At 45.0% G+C, this 22,017-nt stretch overlaps 1 protein-coding gene across 1 annotated transcript in view; it reads left to right on the forward strand.

Moving 5' to 3' along the window:
* LOC124802599 (protein numb) overlaps nt 1–22,017 on the forward strand; it is a 235,952-nt gene that overhangs the window by 98,889 nt on the left and 115,046 nt on the right. Inside the window, exon 4 of the mRNA XM_047263479.1 lies at nt 14,447–14,518. Within this exon, the coding sequence (XP_047119435.1) occupies nt 14,447–14,518 (72 nt within the window). The remainder of the gene's footprint in view (nt 1–14,446; nt 14,519–22,017) is intronic.

The raw sequence follows: 22,017 nt of genomic DNA on the forward strand, positions 1-22,017 counted from the left end.
TCTTAATTTGTGCACAGGATGACTTTCGCCCTATTTTACGTAAGTGGCCAGCCAGTGACAATTTCCTGTGGCATCCTTGACCCTCCTTTCTCACTTTCCTTATACAGCATTTTTCATCTTTTCCCGCTTTTGAATTCCCTATCTTCCACATTTAACTTCAATACAAATACCTTCAGAAAAGACCTCCTAACACTTAAATTTGTGTTAGATTTTAACAGATCCCTCTTTTTCAGACGTTCTTTCCTTTCTGTAGCCTTTCTACTATATCTCCTCTACTTCTGTCATCATCAGTTATTTTAATGCCCAAATAGCTAAACTCATCTACTACTAGTGATTATAGTGATTAAAATTCTTCTGGGTATTATGCCGCGTCATTGCTAAAAACTAACAACAATAATAATCTAAATCCGAAGTTTTGGCCAAAAGTGCAGCGGCTTTCCTCAGGGCACGGCTGTTTTTGCATAGGGATAGGTGCTTCTGTTTATTACAGATTATCGATGTCTAACGTCACTGTTGTAAAACTTTTAATTGGCTAGTCATGGCGTAAGGGAAGATGGAAGGAAAGAGGCTATTCGTGGATGTCCATGTCGTCAACTGTTCACTTGTTCTTCCAAATTCTTTGCTGTCTCTGACAGAGTGACAGTGTCATCGGCAAAAATGTTTTTATTTCTTCTCCCTGAATTTTTCATCCTTCTTGAAATTTTTCTTTGGTTTCCTTTACTGCCTGCTCTGTACAGTTTCAATAACATGGTGAGGAAGAGGCAGTTGGGGGGGGGGGGGTGAGATAGGCTATTACCCTGTCTCACTCCCTCCTCAGTTACTGCATTCCATTCAAGACCTTCCACTGTTACAGTTGCTGTCTGTCTTCTGTACAGTTTGATAAAATTTCACTCCCCGTATGTTACCTCTGTTACTTTCAGAAATTTGAAGAGTGTATTCCAATTTTTTCAAAACCTTTCCCCAAACCTATACATGCTGTGAACATTGATATGCATTTCCTTAACCTATCTTCTAGGAGAGGTAGTGGGCGCAATATTCACTCGCGTGTTCTTACATTTCTCCAGAATCCAAAGTAATCTTTCTTGTGGTCGGCTTCTACCAGTTTTTCCATCCTTGGCTCTTCCAAGGAAATCTGATGGAATGTTGTCAATTCCAGGAGCCTTTTATTGACTTAGGTCTTTCAGTGCTCGTCAAATTCTTCTTGCCATATCTTATACCCCATTTCGTCGTCATCTATGTCTCTTCTCTTTCTATAATATTGCCTCCAAATTCTTTTCCCCTGTATAGCCCTCTATATACTCCTTCCAGCTTCCAGCTTTTCCTTCTTTCCCATACTGCTGGTTTCACATACCCAGTTTTGATACTCATACAGCAGCTTCTCTTGTCTCCAAAAGTCTCTCTAATTTTCATAGAGGCAGCATCTGTATTTTCCCTGGTCATGCATGTTTCTACAGCCTTACATTTGTCCTCCTTAGACATTTTGAATATTCTTAATGTTCATTTTTTTGTGTCTCTGTATCCTCACTAGCCTGCTTTATTGAAACTTGTCTTTTTTCCTCAGTTAAATTCAATGTGTTCTGTGCTGTGCAAGAAATATCACTGAGTCTTGTCTTTTTATCTATTCATCCCACAAAGCTGCTCCTTTGTCCACTGCTGTATTCCTTTCCCCTCCTTCAGTATACATTGTCTAATGCATCCTAAGAAACTCTCGACAACCTCCCATATACTGGAGATGCTGAGTCACAGATAGGCACAACAAAAAGATTATCACAAAAAAGCTGTAAAAAGATTGGGTATATTGGTGGAATGAGGGCTGTGTAGTGCTGGAATGGGACCAGGGAAGGGGCTGGATGGGTGAGGACAATAACTAATGAAGGTTGAGCCCAGAAGGGTCACTGGGATGTAGGATATATTGCAGCTAGGGTTCCCACCTGCGCAATCCAGAAAAGCTAGTGTTGGTGGGAAGGATCCCTATGGCACAGGCTGTGAAGCACTCACTGAAATGAAGGAAGTTGTGTTGGGCAGCATTCTCAGCAACAGGGTAGTCCACTTGTTTGTTGACCTCAGTTTATCAGTGGCCATTCATGCAGACAGACAGGTTGTTGGTTGTCATGCCCACACAGAATGCAACACAGTGGTTGCAGCTTTGCTTGTAGATCACATGACTGGTTTCACTGTTAGCCCTGCCTTTGTGGGATAAGTGATGCTTGTGGCCGTATTGGAATAGGTGATTGTGGGCTTATGTATGGGACAGATATTGCATCTAGGTCTATTGCATGGATATGAGCCATGAGGTATAGATTGGGAGCAGGGGTTGTGTAAGGATGGAAGAGTATATTGTGTAGGTTTGGTGGACAGCAGAATATCACTGTGGGAGGAATGAGAAGGATAGTGGGCAGGACATTTCTCATTTTAGTGTATGACAAGAGGTAGTCGAAACCCTGGCAGAGAATGTAATTCAGTTGCTGCAGTCCTGGATGGTACAGAGTTAAGAGGGGAAACTTCCTCTGTGGTCGGACAGTGAGACTTTGGGAGGAGTTGGGAGACTGGAAAGGTAAGGCACTGGAGATTTGTCTTTCTACTTGGTTGGGAGGATAATTACGGGCTGTGAAGGCTTCAGTGATACCCCGTATCTGACAGCTGAGAGAGTCCTTCTGCCAGGTAATCCTTGTGGTTTAAAACAACTGTGGTGGAGCCTTTGTCTGTAGGTAGGATTATAAGGTTGGAATCAGTTTTTAGATGGTGACTGTGGTTGTTACTGTGGATGGAAGGTTAGTTTGCATATTTAGGGATTTGGGGAATGATCGTGAGGCAAGGCTTAAGCTTAAGAAATTCTAGAAAGTTGACAGGGTTTATTTGGGGGCAGCGAGGGGTGGGTCATGATTGGATGGAGGAGTGAACTGAACTGAACTGAACTGAGCAGGGCAGGATTCAACATCGGTCTTTGATTGAGTCTGATTGGTAGGGTTGGTGGCAAAAAAGTATTTCCACTGTAGGGACCGGGAGGAGTAGTCTTCAAAAAAACCTTGCTTGAGAAGTGGAGCAAAAAGTGAGGCCTTTGGAAAGGACTGGTATTTAAGTGGGGCAAAGGCTTCTGGAGGAAAGGTTCATGACTGTGTTTCGGGTCTATTTAGGTTGTGGATTCTGTGTGGTGGTGGGAGGGATTTTCGGAGGATGAGGTAAATGTAGTAGGTCCGGGTGACAGGGTTTGTCATCTGTGAGGGGACGTGGGGAAGTTTGGAGTTTGTTGTAGAGGAGTGGACAGTGGTACTCCAAAGCAGGAGCCGAAAGCTTATTTGTGACAGTCTTTTTGTTGTGGCTATCTGTGACAGCATATCTGCTATATGGAGAGTAGCAACTTTTCTTTTCATAATAATTTTACATTCCATCCTGTATGTTCCATTGTTTGATTATTGCCTGATGACTTTTCTTCGATCCTAACCCAGTGCTGTTTTCCTTTGTTACTATTTTCTGATGCATTACTGTACTCAATGTCCATCCTCCTTTCTCTACTTTTCTGTGTTTCTCTTGTCGCCTTTCAAACCACACTCAAATTTCTACTTACGAGCCACAGTGTATCAACCATCTTGACTGTGCACATGCTCATTGTTGGTGCAGCCTTTTAAATCCCGCAGTACTCCTACTGATATCATTAATCTTACCTTCAAATTGACCACTCTCCCTGCGTCACTCTCTATTTATATCTTTTCTTTGATCTCATTGTGTCTTCACGCCAATTCTCAATGGGACCCAGGATGTCCCATTGTGGCCGGTTACTGTACACCCACTGAGAGAATCTCTGCTCTCATAGACCAACACCTTCATCTTATTACCCGAAGCGTACCCTCCTATATAAAAGTGTTCGCCTTTCACTATTGTCGACTCCTCAGATTCCATCTTGTTTCTCCCTTTTTCATCCGTGTCATCCCTTTCGTGATCTTTCCCATTTACCTCGGTGTATTTCTGCAAATTTTTTCAGATGTAATTCTATGTTGTTTACATAATTTTTCTCATTTTTTCCACCACCATGTATCCTTGCTCCTTCCATTTGCATCAGTACGGAGAAGTTTCCTTATCCATGGTCAGAACCCAGTCCCAGATACTGTTCCTGTGGCGTTGGTTGGCTCATTGTATCTCCCCAAGTGGCCTTACCATCAAATGATCCATCTCTGGCTCCCACCCCTACTTCCACAATGGCATCCACCTGTTCAAATTCTACTAATCCTTAGCCCTCACCAACTTAGTCCTGCAAAACCATAACAACCAAGCCTAAATCTCCTTGCAGTACCTTCTCATGCTATGCAATCCCTAATTCCTAGAACATGTAATGCACACTGGAACTCTTGCTTTCCAGGAACTATAGCAACATGCACAATGCCACCTCAAAAAACCCTCCACCCTGCTTACTTCCTTCTCCCACCTTGGACTGCCACTGCCCACCATCTCTACAACAACCTTCAACCTCGCCCACATCCCCTCATAGCTAACAATCCCTTTCTCGCAGCTGTATTACATTTACCCCACCCTCCAAAACTCCCTCCCTCCACCACACACAATCCAGAACCCAAACAGACCCCAAACACAGTCATAAACCTTTCTTCAAAAGCCTTAGACCTGCAGAAATATCAGTCCTTGCTAAAAGGCCCCACATTTTACCCCAGTCCCAAATTCAATCTTACAGGACTTCTTAAAGACCTTCTCTTCTTCTCCTGGTCCCTACAGTGGAAACACTTTTTTGCCACCAACACTACCAATCAGACTCGACCAAAGACCAATGTTGAATCCGCATGACTGAGTTCACTTTTCCATCTCACCATGACCCACCCCCATTGCCCCTCAAATCACCACTGTTAACTCTCCAGAATTTCTTAACCTTGAACCTTGCCTCACTATCATTCCCAAAATCCCTCAACATGCAAACTAACCTTACATCCACAGAAAGAATCCCAGTCCACCATCTAGAAACTGATCCCAATCTTACAATCCTACCTGCAGACAAAGGCTCCACCAATGTTGTTTTGAGCCACAAGGATTACCTGGCAGAAGGACTCTGCCAGCTGTCAGATACAGCCACCTACAAACCTTACCGTAGTGACCCCATTCCAGGAATCCAGCAGGATTCCAGTCACTACTCAAATCCTTAGGCCCATCACAGAACCTCTCCCCGTAGTCCATCTCTCTGCTCACCCCTACCACTCCCTGTACTCCTACCTTCTACATGCTTCCTAAGTCCATTAACCTAACCACCCAGGATGTCCCATTGTGGCCAGTTACTGTACCCCCACTGAGAGAATCTCTGCTCTCGTAGACCAACACCTTCAAATTATTACCTGAAGCATACCATCCTGTATAAAAGATACCAACGATTTCCTCCACTGACTCTCCACAGTTCCTGTCCCTTTACCACAAGGTACCCTGCTTGTAGCTATTGATGCCACCTGCTTTTACACTAACATCCCTAGTGCCCACGGCCTTAACGATATCGAACACTGCCTTTCCCAACGCCCATCAGAGGACCAAAACACTTGCATCAGTCACCATTAATATAGAGAAATACATGCAACAAGGAGTCAGTACCACCCAGTCGACATTTCATGAGAGAAATTCTTTCAGAGTAAGTGTACAGGAGTAATAATTAAGCTGTGTTCAGTTTGGAACTCGGGGTACACAATTTAGTGAATTTGGCTGAAATTAAACGGAATACAACACATCTCGGGAAGTTGTCGTCGTTGTAACAGTAGAAAGTTAATGGAACTCATCATCAGTCTTCACAAGGTACCACTTACTCCGTGAAGAGTTGGAGCTACATCTGCAGTCTGCTTCAGCCTCTTTCCAAATTGGATACTAAATATCTTCATTTCTGCTTCCTTCTATAACCACCACTGGAATGCTTCATGTCTGCTTCCCTCCATTACTGACATCAGAATGAGTCTTCATGAGCTTCTGAGTGCCACTTGGTTCTGCATACAAAAGTGTGCACACTTTCTTTTACTCAATTGTGTTACAGCAACAATTTATCCACCAATCAGATGAGCAACTGTTTGCAGGGGCATATCCCCTCCATATGGAATTATGGGGACTGGCCATTGGGACAGAGAGAAGCTGACATTTTGCCATGCCCTCATAGTAAAGTCAAGTGGTAAATTTTCACGTAAGACTACAAGGTGGAATCCAAAATTTTCAGGACTGATGCTGTCATCTGGAAAGTAGGAGTAGTAGATATTTGCACTGCTAGGTTGCGAGAGCTGCATATCTGAGTCAGTGTGCTGAGTGGCATTCAGCTGGGAGCCCGTGTTGCGTGTCCACAGTGATTTCGGTATTACTCTGTGTTTGGTGTGTGGCGATTTTACGATGGATCCGCAAACAGAACAGCGCGTGTGCATCAAATTCTGTGTGAATCTTGAGAAAAGTGCTACGGAGACCCTTGCAATGATTCAACAAGTGTGTGGGGGACAGAGCATGAGCCGTACACTTGTGTTTGAGTGGCATGGTCGGTTCAGGGCCGACCATACAGACGTCAAAGATGATGCTCACACTGGAAGGCCCTTTAGCCGCACAATGCCAGGCATTGGTGGCAAACTTCAACAACTGGTTCGTGTGGATTGACGTCGAACCATTCAAGACCTTGCGGATGAAGTGGGTATTGGTTATGGAACATGTCAACAAATGTTTACTGATGATTTGGGCATGCATTGTGTCGTCACAAAACTTGTGCCAAGGATCTTGACTGCCGATCAGAAGGCACAGCATGTTGAAGTGTGCAAGGACCTTTGTTAGACCACATCTGATGAACCAACCTTCTTGTCATGGATTATCACTGGTGATTAGAGCTGTATTTAAAATTATGACCCAGAGACAAAGCAACATCCGTCGCAGTGGAAGAGCCCGGGCTCTCAAAGACCCAAAAAAGCAAGACAGGTGAAGAGCAAAGTGAAGAGCATGATCATCGTTCTCTTTGATACGAAGGGAATAGTGCACAAAGAATTCGCCCACCCAACCAAACAGTGAATTCCGCGTACTACTGTTATGTTCTGCGACAGCTCCGTGAAAATGTGCAGCAGCGATAGCCTGAACTTTGGTGTCAGGGGAACTGGCTGCTGCATCACGACAACACGCCCTGTCACATGTCCTTGCTCACCAGGATCTTTTTGGCAAAAAACAACATGGCAGTTGTACCCTACCCACCGTACTCACCAGATTTGGCACCTGGTGACTTCGCGCTATTCCCAAAACTGAAACTCAAGTTGAAAGGCCGTCAGTTTGACACTCTAGAGAGGATTCAAGAAGCATATACACCCTCAAAGAACAAGACTTCCAGAAAACGTTTGACCAGTGGCAGAAGCACAGGGACCGCTGTGTACATGCGGATGGGAACCACTTCGAGGGTGACGGTGACCATTAGTCCAAAGGTAAGTTTTTCAACAGATGGCAGCACCAGTCCTGAAAATTTTGGATAGCACCTCATAGAGTGAGCAAGAGACAATGTGCATTCTAGACAGAAGTTGTTTGAACAACCCGACTCCATAACACCAGCTTAGCTGAGAATTTTGGAACCTTTTAGAAAACCTGCTGTTCTTAGGCTTGCATCAGAACCCACAAAGAAATCTTTTCCTTCCTCTAGTTAACTTGAGTGATGTACAAACCTCTACTGAGGAGCAATATCTGCTCAGCTCTGCCCGTATTAGTGCTACGAGGTTGTATTGCCTGTGACAAGCCCATTATTGTACAAGCAAGGAAGGCATACCTGAAGTTCTCATGTTGCTGTGATGAATCTATGATCTAGTTATGTACACAGAATATATAATCCAGCTCCTGTTGTCAATGCTATTTCCTCTGCTGTGGTTGCAGCCTGTGTGGTGTCCCTGCCAATACAAAGAGCACCTGAGGAGGTAGAGAGCAGTCTTACTTGACAAACACATTCTTCCTTCATGATGACCCACTACACTACAGCCGTGGTTCGATGCTAAAAGGCTAAAATAAAGTATCAATTCTTGTTCTCTTATCACGTGATCAGATTTGCCCATAATTACCCTGTAACATAAGATGCATCTACACTAACTCCAGAGAATTGCTGGGACTTTCTAGAAATACAGAAGAAAACCTCAAAAATAATCTGACAACTTAAACATGCATATCATCATTTCAATAGATTGGGAGTAATTAGTAATGACCAAACAGCAGACAGAATACTTCACACACACACACACACACACACACACACACACACACACACACACACACACACACACACACACACACACGAGTCTTGACATCCTGAAGCATTATATTGAGAAATACACAACTATGAACCTTCTACAGAAAAACTTGAGTTTGACAGATGTATCCTGAACCAAGACTGAATTCCACTGACAGACAGGGAGAAGTGTAACATAATATCAGATGTCAGAAACATCAGACGAAAGACAGTGTAATCATTGGGGTGCTAAAGATTGGAGGCCAGCCGTTGACTGACAGAGTGCAAGCCTTCATTGTGATTAATAGGCACAACAAAATTACCCCTACAGAATGGAAAACAACATTGATTCACCCTGTACACAAAAAATTGGAGTTGATGGGCCAAAAAAATCACTGCAGAATTTCTTCTGCGAGGTGCCTACAAGGTACTGCCTCAAAATGTTATCAGATAAAACAGCAGACAGAAAGGTGATAGATGAATACCAGGCAGGCCTTAGACAAGGATGATCTTGTGCAAACAGATCGTAAATCTTAAGATAACTACAGCAGCACACGCAGTTAGATCTGGAATCTAAAGATGATGATACAGTACTGCCAGTCGTTTAGCTCAATGGTCACATTTGCAGATTATAAAAAAGATTGAGCACTACATCACCTCACCATATTGTTTAACATGCTGAATGAATATAGTGTGTTCAGCAAAACAACTAACTCAGTCCAACTGACTTTAACAAACACCACCCTGTAGTAAAGTCACAGGGCAAAATCTTCAGATATTTTGATATAAAAACGACGTGACACATGATGATGGGGTTATCTCCACTCCATTTCAGTTCGGTGCTAGAGGTGGTCATAAAAATATGGCATAAAGAAATACCTCTAATAAATATGAGAATAAAAAGTAAAAGAATAAATACTAAATGTCTTTTGTTTCTTGATGGCTTAGCAACAGTTACCAAGACTACTACTGAAACACAATTAGGCCCATGAGATCATTGTCAAAACACACCTCCATTACAAAATATGGAAACATCGCTTAGGCTCAACATTTTAAGTACTTAGTGAAATTATTGGGAACACTGGTAACGGCAAAGTGACCAGTAAAACTTGTGCAGGGAAGTTATATAAAGCCTACACAATCATCTGGAATATTTATAAGAAGAAATGCTTTCCAATCAAAGCAAAGCTATGCTGTCTTCCAACAGAGGTTCTCTCGGCAGCATTCTATGTTGTGGGACCATCGTCTTTAACAGTGAAAGTGAATTTCATTTAGAAAATGGAACAATAGATTTTGCAGAGACTGTACAGACCCAAGATCCAAGATGGTATCTGGATGCACGAAAGTTTAGAACAGTTGTCGTTCCTGACAGAATGATTTAATTTCATTGCACAGAAAGGAAAGTTCAAATTTTATGGACTTATACCACCAATGGACAACTACTGGCTGATGAAGAAAATCTCAAACGTTCTAAATGGGGCTTGTCAGACTGCAGAAAAATGGCTAGGCAATAGAGGGGTCTTGATTGATGCACTGGCAACTATTAAGCTGACACCCAAGGAACTAACAGATGGCCATCTGAAACTAAAAATTACTTGGGCACTATTAGAATGACAGACTCGTAATGATAGGATGAAGTTTTGGGAAGATAAGAATAACCAAAAGCTTGAAATTACGTGGTAGGCTCACCAGACGAAATATTGGCAATTCCCTTAAAAATGCCTCACTAGTCCCTTTGGAGAACTGTAGATGAGTAGGTCTGGTACAGATGGTCATGTGACCCTCCACTATTGACATACACCATGGCAGTGATGGGGTGTGCGTGTGAGGCAGTCAGTTATGAGACCAATACCATAAGACTGGTCGATATGGAGATTTGACAGAATGGCAGAAAGGAGATACTGATTTTGGGTGTGTCCCTGACCACACTGTGACTGAAGTTGTCCGATTTGTTGGTGTATTGAACTGTCCAGTGTGTCTATAAGGAATGGTGTAAATCTCGCTGCTGTGTAACGTGCTGTAAAGAACAGTAGTTGTAAAGTGATTTGAACCAATATGGACTGGAGACGATTGTCACGCTATGTTGATGACAAATGGCTTCAAACCTTTAGGGAATTGCTAATGTCAGAGAATGCAGTTATGTTTGTCAGTTTCGGAGTAAATATGAAAGAACTGCATGCAAAGTCACTTGGAGTGGGGTACCTCGAAAAAGGCCATTGCACACAGTGGCACGTACAGCTTGACATCTTCAGTGGACCAAACAACTCAAAACTGACAGTACCCCTGCGTGTAGCGTAGTCTGACAAGTCAACAACTACACCAATAACCTGACCAGTGCTTTCCTCTCCCGCAACTACCCTGCAGACCTTGTCCACAAACAGATTTCCCGTGCAATACATTCCTCCCCGTCCAACAACAATGTTCCTACCCCCAGACCACATAGAAGCATCCCCCTTGTCACCCAATATTATCCTGGCCTCGAAAACATCAACAAATTACTCCGCCAGGGATATGACTTTCTCAAGTCAACCCCTGAAATGAGATCATCCCTTGACAAAATTCTCCCCACTCCACCCAGAGTTGCCTTTCGTCGCCCCCCTAACCTCCGTAACATCCTTGTTAAACCCTACAATATTCCCAGACTACCTTCTCTACCCAGCGGTTCCTACCCCTGTAACCGACCCCGCTGCAAAACCTGCCCCATGCATCCCCCCACAACCACCTACTCCAGCCCCGCTACTGGTAAAACATACACAATTCAAGGCAGGGCTACGTGTGAAACTACACATGTCATTTATCAACTGACATGCCTGCACTGCACAGCCTTTTACATCGGCATGACAACAACCAAACTGGCTGAGCGCATGAACGGACACAGACGAACTGTCCGCCTAGGAGATGCCCAATACCCAGTAGCGGAGCATGCCCTCCAGCATAATTCTAGGGACCTGGGAACCTGCTACACCGTATGTGCCATTTGGCTTCTCCCACCCAACACCAGTCCCTCTGAACTGCGGAGATGGGAACTTGCACTCCAACACATCCTTTCATCCCGCCATCCCCCTGGACTGAACCTACGTTAAACAACCTCATTCCCATTCACTCTTCAGTCTTCTCCTCTTTCCCTTTCCTCTTTAGCCATTCACGCATCTTTTCATCCTACATAGTTGTGTTTATCTTTATACTATATACCTCTTTACTTCTGTATGCATCCTCTTTGGTTTGAAGCTGGCACAGTGCTTACAGTAGAATATCTTTGGCTTCCCTCTGACAACCATGCCTCCATCCTTGCTACCCTCCCTGTTTACCTTTCCCTGTTGCTTCATAACCTGGGTTGTGAGTAACTGAATCCACTTTCCCTTCTTCCCTTTTTTCCCCTCTCTCCTCCCTGATGAAGGAACAAAGTTCCGAAAGCTAGGAATGTAAATTTTCAGTTCTGTTTTATGTGTATCTATCGGCTGTACTGAGCTGAGGTAAGTACTGGCCAGCCCTCTATCTCTCTGTTAGTATTTGTTTCACATCTTATATGAGATTTTCCATTAATCATTTAAGTCAGTTTTTGCCTGTTTTCAAATGATGTAAGGCGTCAGGTTCATAAATGGCCCAATTAGGCAGTGTGTGGAGTTTGTAGTTGAGACTGGAGGTGATTCTGTGATGTGTTGGACATTTCGAGTACACGACTAGGGGACCACTATTCAGGTTAAAACACACACACACACACACACACACACACACACACACACACACACACACAACTTAGGCACACCTTGGCTATCCTGCTAAATTGTACTGTAAATCAGGACTGTGACTACTTGGAACAGCAGGTGAAATGTACCACTCAGCATCTCCACAGTCTGGTAGCTCTGTGGAATCTAATCACCATCATTAAGGCTAAAGATTTTGACTGGGGGTGACTAGTGTTTTCTCTGGTGTTTTTTTTTTCTTTTTTATATAACTTTTTTTTTTAAAATGGAGTGGACTGTGAGAACAGAAAAGATTCATAAAATGTTATGTTTGGAGCATAGCTCTGTCTGATTGTGAAATGTGTGTAATGAGGAACACCGTGAAAGGTCAAAGAGATTGATTAAGGAATGAATGTGTTTGGGAACAAACTAATGAGAAAAAAATGCCAAGTAAACAACAGAATAAATTGGAGGCATAGAGTGTTTGTGTACATATGAGAATGTGAGCTCTGACTGTAAACTGTAGTAGAGGATGTGATGGAAGAGCAGAATCACAGAGGTAGACATAAGTATGGGTGTTTACAGTAGATTGCTGGTGGCATGGGGTGCTGCAGCGTAGTTATGTGGAAATGAAGTTGACTGCTGACAAGTGACAGGAACAGAAACCTGTATCAAACCAGCCTTAGGATTCTGACGGAGACAATAAAAAAGATGCTGGGACAATCCGGGTGCCATTTGGTGGATCTGTTGGGAATTAATTTCAGTACTGTACCCAGAGTCACGAAGCACACTTGGCATACCCAGTATGGCTGAATTTGACTTGGTCTGTCTGTGTGTGTGTGTGTGTGTGTGTGTGTGTGTGTGTGTGTGTGTGTGCGCGCGCGCGCGCGCGGAGAACATATTAGCATTCTTTCTGATCCATCCTCTGCAGGTGTTCTGTTTATTTGTAAATTGTACACAAAAAATCTGAAGGTTTTTTTTTCCCCCCATTGTCCTGGTATTCTCTTTTTAGCTCTTAAAAATGTCATTACTGCAATGTAACTCACTCCCACACAGCAGTGTCGGTAGTATGACCATCTTGTAAAATTTTATTTGTGTTTCTTTTCGTGTTAGTTGTTACTGCACTTGTTGCTTTTTCCAAATATAATTGTCGTCCACATTCTTTTGTGTATTATCATCATAGTGGTAAGATAAATAACGCAATTAAACTGTTTTATCTGGACTAAAGTTCCATATTGAAAACAGTATTTCTTCCAATTTGATTTTGCTTTAAAAAGTAATTGTTTGGTATTATGTCTTGATATTTTCATGTTTGAAGTAAAACATTTATTCTTAAGTTCAAGTTGTAATATTTATAGGTCATCCTTGTTTCTAAAACGGGGGTGAATCAGTAGCATAAAAAATCTATTTACAATGGTGAATATTGATTCACATGAACCTTTGTGTTAAGTATAAAATCCTATCCACATTTAGCATAATCAGTTTCCATAAGGCCAAAATCATTCCTTTGAAAAGGGCACAAATAGTTTCCTTCCCCAATTCAAGCATGTGCACTGCCGTGTACGACCTTCTCATTACTGTGATGTTATACCTTAATTTTCCTTCATTCATTACACTGAAATGCTGACAACAACTTGTAACTATCAAACACCCCTCAGAGGCTGACAATAGACGATGTTCTAATAATTGTTGCAATCTGCAATAATAAATGTGGATTTTTCAATTTTTGTGATTGTTATTACATCTAATATTTGGAAGTGTTTATTGATTGGTAAATGAAACTAACAGTCCATATGTACATTTGTGTTTCCATTAGCTTGTAATTAATGTATTTTTCCAATTCCAATAAAGACAAGAAGGAAAAGCAATTTACTGCACCTACTCTTTAATATTTACTGATGTTTTTTCTGTACACACTTAAAATTGCTAATGAAGGAGCATTTTTACTACTGATTATGATACTAATAAAACTGCTTGCTTCAGCCTTGTGCAGTTTTTCTACCCTTTATTGGCACTTTGTAATTGTGAAATTTATTTGCATAATACACAAGATCTGAGTACACCCAAGTGAAAGAGAATTAACTGGTGGATAGTATTTTCTGAAAAAACACAAATAAAACTAGAGTAGCCGTAGCAGATTCTTTTACCAGCTCATATTTATAGCAAGTGGGGAAATACATGAATTACAAACTACTGCAAATATTAATGTACATTTCGACTGTCGGCTTCATTCAGCGTTAAACAGTAGTTGTGTAGATGATGACTGGTCTAAACTGTGTGTTATTTCACTTCTTATTACTGATAGTAAAATTATTTCACTAACTACAGATTAAGAAATTCCCAATATTGCTGTGTTGGCCAGATAAGCAGAGTTCTGAGGCCTTTCACACAAGCTAAAAGTTCAGATGTCATTTGCAAATGACAAATGTTCGACATTCTACGGTAGTTTGTGTTTTTTACAGTAGTATACCATATTCGTATTTTTGTTACATACTTTCTGTTTTTCTATTTTCTTTAGTACCCAAGCAATAGACAGAGACCTAATGCTTTTGTATTCTGTGTATTTCAGTATTTGGGATGTGTGGAAGTATTCGAATCAAGAGGAATGCAAGTCTGCGAAGAGGCACTGAAATTATTACGGGTAAGTAAAAACAGGAATGGATAGCTGATATAGGTACAGTTTCCACATACTGTATTTGTTCGTAATGTTTAGATGATGATAAACACTTGTTTGCTGAAGGGATGACCGAATGTACATAGCATCAAAATGAATGTGAATCTCTTTTTGTACACAAGAGTGAGGCACAAATAAAAGAAACCCTCAGTAACACTAGAAATTCGTTGATGGAATAATATGTAAAATAAAGGGAAGGCAACCACACGGCAATAGCCGTCTTTTGTGCAGAGAGACATGCAAAATGGGAGTTTTGCATTTTTCACCGGCAGTTGACACTGACTGTTTATCATTGTTCAGATGGATTTGCTGCCAATACAAATAGAAACTATTCAGGTGAGCTGATAAAAAAAAAACTGCTTACAAGTCTTTTTGTTGAGGGGGGACACCTGCTCTTGATTCATACTTAATCACTTTTTCGTTTTACTTTTCCATCATATATATTGTGAATTAAAGTGTAAAAACGCTGTACACCTTCTTAACTTCATTGTGCGGTCATGTAGAAGCCGGTAATAATGAAGTATTTCCATTTATAAAATAAGTTATATTCTTTACATTTGATTGCAAAACTTGTGCCCCCAGGGGCTCAGCTTGGCGACCCTGGGGTTCCTGAGCTGGGGACTGGTAAGCACCGCCCGTCCCATGTCACTGTAAGCTCTGGGTTTGCTTCTGCGACTACCATGCAGTGCGACGGTGGAATGTTGTGTGTCTCGGGGAATGGGGATCTTGGCTTAACTGCCCGGATCGCAAGGATGGAATAAACCTCTATTAAAAAAAAAAAAAAAACCCTCAATCTCAAGGTGTACTGTGTGCTGAAGAGATGCATGGCTGTTGAGGTGGAACAGTCATTAGAGGGCAATCTCTAGGGAACCTATCGCACCTCAGTTGTATAAGGCTTACTCAGGCACGCGGAGCTCTGTCTGAGTGGACCCTTATTTTGCTAGCTACTTGTGGGACCGAGAGGGAACCCCCAAAATCTTCTTCTTCTTCTTCTTCTTCTTCTTCTCCTCCTCCTCCTCCTCCTCCTCCTCCTCCTCCTCCTCCCCCCAGCGGGAAGGGTGTACCGCCTGGGAGTTCTCACACCCATTCATCCAAAATAATAAGGGAGGCTAGTCCTCCTGATAATCAACGTGTAATTAGTAACAGGGCTCAAGGAGTCATGTATCACAATGTCTTCATAGTGATCAAGAGGAAGGAGGGGATGTTTGAAAAAGTGTCCCCCTTCTATATCCACAAAGGCTTAGAAATGCTGGCTGACACCCTGAAGTCTATTAAGCAGTTTCGAAATGGTTCCTTGCTTGTCGAGACTAATCGGGCAAAGCAGGTGGAACTTCTTATGAAGTCACGGAAACTGTGTGAGTACGACATCATTGAAGAGTTGCATAACTCCTTTAATTCCAGCAAAGGTGTGGTAACCTGCTGTGACATTATGGACATAACCATTGCTGAACTGAAACAGGAATGGGCACCACAGGGGCTCATAGATGTGGAACAGAGGACATGCAAGACCAGTGGGGAGACTGAGAAGACTGCCACTTTCATTGTGACCTTGAATTCTCCAACGCTACCTGAACACATCACGGCAGGTTTCCTCAGACTTAGAATTTGGCCCTATGTACCTAATCCTATGCGATGCTTCAAATGCCAGCATTCTGGACATACAACGCTAAGTTGCAGAGGCGAAGCGACTCGTGGGAAGTGTGGAAAGGCAGCCCATGAAGCTGGGACTGACTGTCTGTCTCCAGCAGGCTGCATTAACTGCTCTGGAAGCCACCCAGTCTGAAGCCGAGCTTGCCCTGTTTTTGCAGAGGAACACAAAATTCAGGAAATCAAAGTGACCAAGCGGATCACCTATGCAGAAGCCAAAATGGACTATCAGGCAATGAAACCCCCTGTCTTTGCCACTTATTATGCTTCCTTGGTGTAGAAACCTGTCATTAAGGTCGACGCTTTGACTCGGATGACATCCATTGTACTGTTATCTACTATTCACACCTGCACATGCAACTGCATGTGCCAAAGCTGCGTGAAAGACATAGTGATCCAGGCAGCTACGTTGGAAGAAACCAGTAATGCTTCCGCAGCCCAAAGACAACCCAACCCCCCCCCCCCCCCCCCCCCCCCCCCCCCCCAGAAGGGCCCATAGTCCTCTCGTGAGTACGTGTATGGCACGCACGGGCCCCCATGCTATTGCAGTCTCCTTTCCTTCCCAGGCTGCATTCCCATCTCTGTTCCACTCCCTCCCTATCCTTACTCCTTTGTTCCTGCCCCCTCTTTTTCTCTCTTGGTGGACTTCTTTATGTTGACTTTGCTATCCTCCTGGCTTTGTTTTGGTTTGTGCTATTGTTTAGGTTGCTGTTTCCATCTCCTTTTCAGTGTTTTTGGTCCCCTTGGGGTTTGACCTCCATTCCCAAAATTTTTCGTTCAGTGTGAGCCATTGGGGGATGAACTCCCTACCTAGCTTCCACAGTGAAGGTTCCTCTCCCTCCCCTTCCCTTTCCCTTTGCACCCTGGCCCCCCTCCTGCTAGGTCACCAGCACGGTAGCCAGTCCGTAAGGGGGGGCTGTTAAGTACCCACTTGGCTGAGCTCCCTGAAACCACAGGGATCACACTGCTAGTACCTGAGCTGTTAACGCCTCGTGTATGCCCAGAAGTTGATGCTCATCACTTTGGGGCACCAGAACTCTCGGCTGCTGTGCCAGATGGCCCTTGCTATGGCTGGACGGCACCCAAGGGGCGAGCCCCTAATTGGAGTTGGTGGTACTAGGGCGGACGCCTTGCGCATGAAGCGACAAAAGCTTCACCATCCTGGTCATTCTGTGGCCGTCTCTAAGAGTGGTAGCAGACGTGATACTCCTCCTTCTGATCCTTCGGCCTTCCCCTCCCTGGCCACCCCCTGGGAGGAGAGTCAAGCTCGCTGGCTTGGGTTGAAACCTTTCCCTCGGTACCTGGTATGTACCAGGACGGATGGCGAAAGTTTTGCCATGACCAAGCCTTTGTTTTTTCTCGGAGACGATTGAAGATAAGTATGGCAAAGTGGAATCGATGAGTAAAATGCAATCCGGTGCTTTGCTCATAAAGACTTCTTCTGCTGCCCAATCTGACGCCCTGTGTGCTTGTGCCCGTCTCGGTGACGTCCCAGTCTCTGTCACGCCCCACCAATCTTTGAACTCGGTACAGGGCATTATTTTCCACCGAGATCATCTTCTCCAATCTGACAAGGAGCTCCGTGCTAACCTCGAGCAGCGAGGGGTTCGTTTTATCCGCCGTGTGCAACAAGGCCCTCCAAACAATCGCACCACTACAGGCACTTTTATCCTGGCCTTCGAGGGGGATGTCCTCCCAGAGAAGGTCAAGGTAATGGTGTATCAGTGTGATGTAAACCCTTATATTCCACCACCGATTAGATGCTTTAAATGCTTATGGTTTGGACACACGTCTTACCACTGATTCCCTCTGCGGTAACTGTGGGTGCCCCTTCCATGAGGGGAGTGCCTAGGCTCCCCCACTAGTATGTGTAAATTGCCATGGACAGCATTCTCCACACTTGACTGTATGCCCGGTGTTTGTGAAAGAAAGGAGGATTCAAGAGTACAAAACCTTAGATAGGCTCACCTACACTGTGGCTCAACAAAAGTATGACCAACTCCATCCCGTGTCTGTGTCTTCTACTTTCGCTTCCATTACGTCCATTCCCCCTCCTACCCCCTCTTCTTCCCAGCCCCACCCCATTCGCCCCATGCATTCAGCCTCCTCCTCCCTCTCCCACTCCCCCTCCCCATCAGTACCCATACCCACCCCTTTGGGTGCTGCTCCCCCTTCCCTGCCGGAGAAGTGGTCCCCTCCTTTGGCGGCCGCCGGTACTGGAGCTCCCCCTCGGGACTCCTCTTCCCGGCATCCCCCTGAAAGGCGATTTACGGCTCCACATCAGCAGCGCGATCTACAGCCGGTGGGCGCCAACATTGCCCGGTGTAATTCCATGCCCGCCCTTCTCTTCCTTCCCAAGAGAAGAAGCAGAAACGTAAGAACAAGGGCGAAGCCCCTCCGGTACCCCCTGAGGTGCAGCCTTCCCCTCGTCCAGTCAATGAACCTACAGTCTGACCCCACCTATATGGATATTACCCCATCCTTATCGGTGACGGATGGTGACTCGGCAGCGTGACCGACTCCGGTCCCCTCGCTTCCCCTTTGGACTCCGGCTTGAGAATCCTCCAATGGTATTGTAATGGGTATTTGTGTCACTTTCCAGAGTTGCAAACTCCTTCTTTCCTTCTACTCCGCTGCTTGTAATGCACTCCAGGAGACCCATTTTGTCAATTCTTACTCCCCTGCACCACGCTTTGTCGGAACCGAATTGGCCCTTTACTGGCTTCTGGTGGTGTTTGCACCTTGGTCCGCAAGGACATTGTTAGTAAATGGGTTCCCCTCCATTCCGCTCTGGAAGCCATTGCTGTCAGGGTCCATCTGGCCGTTCCAATCACAATCTGTAATCTGTACCTCCCACCTGATAGGCCACCTACATCCCATGCCCTCACCACCCTTCTTCAACAACTCCCTTCGCTCTTCCTGCTATTAGGGGACTTTAATGCCCACAATCCTCTTTGGGGTAGTCATACGACTACTGCCCTGGGCAGGACAGTTGAAGCTGTTCTGGCAGGGCTTGACCTCTGTTTACTAAACACAGGCACTCCCACACACTTTAGTGTAGCACATGGCACTTTCTCTACCATTCTCCTCTCCGTCAGCAGTCTTGGCCTTCTCCCTTCCATTCAGTGGGGAGTCTATGATGGCTTATGTGACAGCGACCATTATCCAATTGTTTTAACATTGCTTCAGTGTCTCTCGCTCTGTCACCCTCCCAGGTGGGCCATATCTAAGGCTGATTGGTATGCCTTCTCCTCTGCTCCCATCCCCCCTATATTCCCACATGACAGTGTTGATGAATCTACTCAGGCTTTGACTGCTGCCACCCTTTCAGTAGCTGTTTCAGCAATCCCTTCTTCCTCAGGTTCTCCACGCCGGAAGATGGTCCCTTGGTGGACTCTGGAAATTGCTGCAGCCATAAAAGACCGCCGCTGTGCTCCTCAACACTTCATGCAGCACCCTTCTACTACTCTTCTTCTGGTCTTTAAACAACTCCGTGCCCCGGCCTGCTATTTAATCAAATTTCAAAAACGAATTTGCTGGGAACAATATATAGCTAGCTGCCTTAGGACCACACACCCCCTCTTCATAAGTCTGTGCGAAACTCAGGTGAATTTTTGGCCACCATCCTGCCACCGGGGCTGCAGGAATTTATATGCATGGTTTTGTCCTTACCAATCCGGATTTTGTAGCAGAAAATTTCGCTTTGACATCGGCTCAGTATCAGCCCACATTCCTTCTCCTGAAAGAGCGTTCAGAAGGACTGCCTTTGTCTTTTGTTTCTCGCTGCTCAGAGCCATATTCAGCGAGTGGGAATTTGCCAGTGCCCTAGCCCTTTGTCCTGACATGGCTCCTGGATCGGATCGGATACATAACCAAATGCTCCAACACTTATCGGTGGCCGGCCACCATCGTATACTGAACCTCTTCAACCATCTGTGGAGTCAGGGAGTCTTTCCTACCCAGTGGCAGGAAAGCATTGTTGTTCTGGTGTTGAAACCAGGGAAGCTGCCTCTTCAGTGGGATAGCTACTGTCCAATTAGCCTTACTAACACCCTCAGCAAGCCTCTTGAACGCATGGTGAGTCGGCAGCTGTTTTGGATCCTTGAATCCCACGACCTTTTGTCATCGACTCAAAGTGGTTTTCGCTGTTGCCACTCTACGGTGGATAACTTGGTGCACCTGGAGTCTGCTATCTGGTCGGCTTTTGCCCATCGTCAACACCTCCTTGCAGTCTTCTTTGATGTGCATAAAGCCTATGACACCACCTGGTGCCACCACATTCTCACCACCCTTCACGAATGGGGCCTTCATGGCGCTCTGCCCATTTTGATCCGTAATTTCCTTTCTTCTTGCTCTTTTTGGGTCCAAGTTGGCTGCTCCTACAGCACTCCCCATCGGCAAGAAAATGGGGTTCTGCTGGGTTCCGTGCTGAGCATCCCTCTCTTTCTAATAGCTGTTAATGATCTGGTGACAGCTGTTGGGCTGACAGTGTTCCCCTCTTTGTATGGTGACGATTTTTGTACCTACCTCAGTTCCTCCGCGATGGGTGCTACAGAATGCCGTCTACAGGGGGCAATCTGCCGGGCACACTCATGGGGTCTCTCCCATGGCTATCAGTTTTCGGCGGCCAAGACATGTGTTGTGCATTTCTGCTGTCGCTGTACAGTCCATCCCCATCCAGAACTGTTCCTCATGGCCAGCCCCTTGACGTAGTGGACACCCATTGCTTCTTGGGTCTGGTCTTTGATGCCCGGTTGACATGGCTCCCTCATCTTCGCTAGCTGAAGAGGACGTGCTGGTCTCGTATCAATGTTCTTAGATGTCTGTGCAATACTGCCTGGGGTGCAGACCACTCTGTTCTCCTGTGATTGTGTCAAGCATTGGTCCAGTCTCGTTTAGGCTATGGAAGTCCTGTCTATGGTTCTGCGTCGCCTTAGATGCAGCAGATCCTATACCCCATCCACCACTGTGGGCTCCAACTTGCGACTGGTGCCTTCCGGACTAGCCCCGTACTTGGCCTTCTCGCAGAGGCAGGGAATCCACCACTGCGAGTTTTGCGCCAACAACAACTGATATCTTAGGCGCTCCGCATTCGCTGCACCCCAGAGCACCCTAGTTTTGGTCTCCTTTATACAGACACGGAGATCACCCTGCCGCAGCGGTGGCCACGATGTGGGCTAACCATGGCTGTCCACATTCGGTCGCTCTTTTCTGAACTCCAGCAATTCCCTTTACCGCCTCTCTTCTCTGCTCATGCCCTTACCCCTTCTTGGTGCGTCTCTCGGCTAGCCATCTTGTGCACATTGGACCATATCCGCTCCTGCTCAGGACTGTCCTTCACTATCTGTAGTGACTCTGAGTGGTTTGCACACTGTCGGCCAGTGCTTCCCTCGCCACCTGTTGGTCATCGCTATCCAGGACTCCCTTTCTCTCCTTGCTTAACGTGGATGCTCTGTTTTAATTTGCACCCCTTGACGTGTTGGGATTCCTAGCAATGAACTTGCCCATCAACTGCCTAAGTTAGCTACTACCAGGCCATCTCTTGCTATTGGCATTCCAGAAATAGACCTTCGCTCGGTATTTCATCGTCAGGTTTTGGGCATTGGGGATGCAGAATGGCACACTCTTTCTTTGCCGAACAAGCTTAACTCAATTAAGGATACTACAAATCTGTGGCGGTCCTCCTCCTGGGCTTCTCATAAGGCCTGTGTCGTCCTTTGCCGGCTCCACATTGGCCGTACTTGGTTGACTCACGGTTATCTCCTCCGTCGTGAGGACTCCCCTCTCTGTTGTTGCAGATCAGTGTTGACTGTGGCTCA

Source organism: Schistocerca piceifrons, chromosome 6, assembly GCF_021461385.2.
Source record: "Schistocerca piceifrons isolate TAMUIC-IGC-003096 chromosome 6, iqSchPice1.1, whole genome shotgun sequence".
NCBI classification, from domain to species: Eukaryota; Metazoa; Arthropoda; class Insecta; order Orthoptera; family Acrididae; genus Schistocerca; species Schistocerca piceifrons.